The 3,579-nt window shown below is 33.7% G+C and overlaps 1 protein-coding gene across 1 annotated transcript; it reads right to left on the reverse strand.

Annotated features, from left to right (window-relative positions):
- Positions 1–557: 557 nt before the first annotated feature.
- Positions 558–3,268, reverse strand: LOC120070540 (uncharacterized). Its single transcript, XM_039022328.2, has 3 exons — positions 2,811–3,268; positions 971–2,352; positions 558–869 (listed from the first exon to the last, which is right to left on the reverse strand). Exons 2-3 carry the CDS (start codon positions 2,231–2,233, stop codon positions 846–848), a joined length of 1,287 nt encoding a protein of 428 aa, XP_038878256.2. The 5' UTR covers positions 2,234–2,352; positions 2,811–3,268; the 3' UTR covers positions 558–845.
- Positions 3,269–3,579: the final 311 nt, after the last annotated feature.

Raw genomic sequence — 3,579 nt, forward strand, 5'->3', positions numbered from 1 at the left:
AAAAATGATTTTAATCACAATTCAGACGTTATTATTTCATTTAAAGGTAATTTAAAAGCAATTCTACAAGTAATGGCAGTGATTCTAAAGTATTTTTTGTCAATCATTTTAGTAAAATTGCCTTTTGAATAACAACTTTGTCATCTTTTCCTAAGCACAAACAATTTCATCATTCAAAATTAAACTTTTGTACGACCTTGTGAAGTTCTATAAGACTAACAGATTGTACAGTTGAATTTGAAGGATAATTTTCTTCTTTCAAAGATCAAAATCGGTCTAAAGCTTATAACTAAAGTGTTGGAAGTGCAACTAAAGTACCACATTAGTTAGATAAACAAGATATCAAGAGCATATAAACGAGAGCAACTATTTTCAACCGTACACAACTTTTTGGACAAAACAAAAAATAAAACTATAAAAACTTATATCCAAAATGGAAAATATTATATATTATTATGGAGATAAGCTAAGGGCGTGGTCCCTTACCTAAAGGAATCAATATCTCATCTCACTTATAAAACTAAAAACTTCAAAACAATATGGGATGGGATACAAAATTCAGTAACAAAACAGACAACTGTATTTCACTCCAGATTTAGAGGCAAATGAACAAGTACTTTGATACATTTCTGCTAAGGACATGCTCCACTCCCGTCATTTTTTTGATTTATATACAGTATAGCATCTGACCTATACATTTTATACAGTCTATGAACTAAAATCCAGTCAAGAAAATCAAACGCACACTAAATCAGAATCATCAACCAAACTCACAGTCAAAACCAAAACTTTTGTTAAACTTTATGGATGTAGGCTGACAAGGTAGAAGATAACACAATGCTTGATCAAAACCAACAGTGCAGCATTGCCTGTCCATTCAAAAAAATGGTATTGTTTCAGTAAATTTTCAGCACATATTATTAATGGAAGCCTTGACTAATGAAAAGGGAAAGAAGAAAACAGCATATACCTCTTGCAGAAGATCGAACAACGAGTTCTTCTGTGCAGGACCCTGCTTGATTTGCAAACTTTTCATCTCAGATTGAATAGAATTCAGCTGTTCTTGTATCTCCTTCAGCAGCTCCCCTACCCCTGTACCAGTAATCTCTTGCCTTGCACTAGTTTTATTTTGTTCAAGCTTCTCTATTATGTGACAAAGTTGTTGAAAAGGTTGAGACTCGGCAACAATTTCATCAATTTGTTGACGAGCAGGAATCGTGCCAGAGCCTATAGCTTTTCCTCTCCTTAGTTTTGATGATTTGTTCTTCTGATTTTTGCAACTAGAAGCTTTCTTTGCCCTGGTTTGCTCATCTTTATGGTGCAGTTTGAATGGTTCAGTCGGCACTGGATCTGGATTTCCTAGTCCATTTTCGCCTTCAAAAATCAACTTTTTCTGAAGTTGGATTCGATTTTGACAAGCTTTAAAATCCAGGTTAGCCTCTGGGATCTCAAAAATATCTTGAACACTTGAAGAACTAGAACATTTCGGGCTTACATCAGGTTTAACTCCTCTTAACTCATCAGGTTTATCTTGAATGCTTGAGGGGCAAACAACAAACCCAACATTCAAACTTTCAGATCTATCTTCACTACTTCCTTTAGAATCAGATATCTCTTTTATTTGTTCATCTAACATCTCAATCTGTTCCCACGAGCAATGGTTAGGACGTTCCTCAATACTCGGGTGGTAGCAATCAGGTTTAAGAATCTCATATGTCTCCGTTTCTGCAGCGTCTTCTCTGTCATACAATTCATCAAATTGAGTCGGAGGAGGCAAAGACCTTGCTCTTCTCACCTTGCCACTTACACCAAATTCTCCATTAGAGACCAAATCCTTCTTTTGAAGTAGAAATTGATCAGCAAATTTAGGTTCACAAGGACCTAAATCAGGGCAACCCAAGCTCAAGAGTTTATACCTATAAGCCTGAACTTGAAATTCAAGAGAAGCAATTTCCATTTCTTTTTGAAGTATCATTTCTTCAAGACCAGTGAGATGCTCTTCAGCATGACAAATTTTTTCCTCTGCCATTCTCTGATATTGACTTGCTTCCATCTTCATAGCAGCTTTTTCTTCTTGCAAACGCAGAATCATTGATAAAGCTTCACTTGCTGCAGAAGCTGAGGCTTCTCTTTCTTTATCAAGCTCTAAATAAAGCTTCTGTAGAAGCTGTTGTCCAGTTCCGAGTGCTTCTTTTACACCTTTTATCTCAGTTTCTGAACCACTTTCAGCCATTGCAGTCTCCCTTTCAGATACAACCAGCAAGAACTTTATAAATTTTTCTCTTAGCAAACAAATACCCCCGGATTCTGCTAACCCAAACAATCCTCAACCTCAGACCGAGACAGGCCGATCTAAAATCCCCAGAATCATAAATACAAAAGAAAATGGACATCAGAAAAGATTTGTAGAAAGGGTATCGTTAGAAAACTCCATAAAAATCAAACACTCAAAACGATTTACCAAAATCAGGCTAAAGGGGTTTACAAGTATCAACGTTTTTGTTAAATGGGTTGATTAATTTCCACCATTTTGTTAATGATATCCCAGAAACAAGCTAAAGGGGATGATTAATTTCAACCTTTTTGTTAATGATTTCCCAGAAACAGACTAATGGGGTCAAATTAATTTCAACCTTTCTGTTAATGATTTACCATAAACAGATTAAAGGGGTTTTTAGTTTCACCGATTTTGTTAATGATTTCGAATAAACAGACAAAAGGGGTTTAAAGTTTTTTAGCAAAAAGATCTCTGCAAAACACACAAAAATGAAAAACCGCCATGAAAGAGAAGAACAAGAAGATGAACTCACCTGGTAATGAAGACAGGGATTGCAGCGAATTTCGGAGGGAAACCAAGTCGAAAAATTAAAGAGAAGAAGAAAGAAAGAAGAGGAAAAAATACAAAATATGAAGCCAAATCAGAGTCCACACATTCATTGAATGAGAAAATGGCGTTTTTGGACGCTACAGATCAGAGGAAGGAGTGATCGATTGGATACGGACAAGCGTGAGATTTGCAACAAAAACTGATACCCACAATTTAAAACAGAAAAAAAAAAAATGTTTACATATTTTTAAAGTATTTGAAATTTAAACAAAAATGGATTGAAAAAAAGAAAAAAGAAATGGGATTTTTTTTGTTAGTCCCCACGGGCCAACGGCATTGCTTCGCTTTATAAGCAAAAGTAAGCTTGTATTGAGTAATTTTAAAATTGCTACCACACGCGTTTCTAAGACACATCAACATTATGATATGACAAAGTCTAGCAAAATAATGACACCATTTTTAATTTGAGTCGGAGTTAAGTTACCTTATGAAATTATAATAACCTATTTATAAAGACAATAAATAAGATTCTATTTAATCATAATTTGAGCCTCATTTTGTAATTATTTATTTTTTAAAAAAAAGAAAATTAAACTTATAAACGTATATCTAATTTTTACTAATATTTTTTTTTAAAAAAAAAGCCCGATATTGAAAATTAAAAAAATATTTTTCTAAAACTTGATTTTATTTGTAGAATTTACTAAAAAATTGAGTCATTTACTTAAAAGAAAAATGCTAATCATTAAGAA

Source organism: Benincasa hispida, chromosome 2, assembly GCF_027475165.1.
Source record: "Benincasa hispida cultivar pf3 chromosome 2, pf3_genome.v1.1, whole genome shotgun sequence".
NCBI classification, from domain to species: Eukaryota; Viridiplantae; Streptophyta; class Magnoliopsida; order Cucurbitales; family Cucurbitaceae; genus Benincasa; species Benincasa hispida.

Bases quoted from the DNA above. Each gene is read 5' to 3' on its own strand.
- LOC120070540 (XM_039022328.2), bottom strand. From the start codon at position 2,233: ATGGCTGAAAGTGGTTCAGAAACTGAGATAAAAGGTGTAAAAGAAGCA. The intron at 870-970 runs GTATATGCTGTT...TTGAATGGACAG, and splicing joins TGTTCGATCTTCTGCAAGAG to GCAATGCTGCACTGTTGGTT.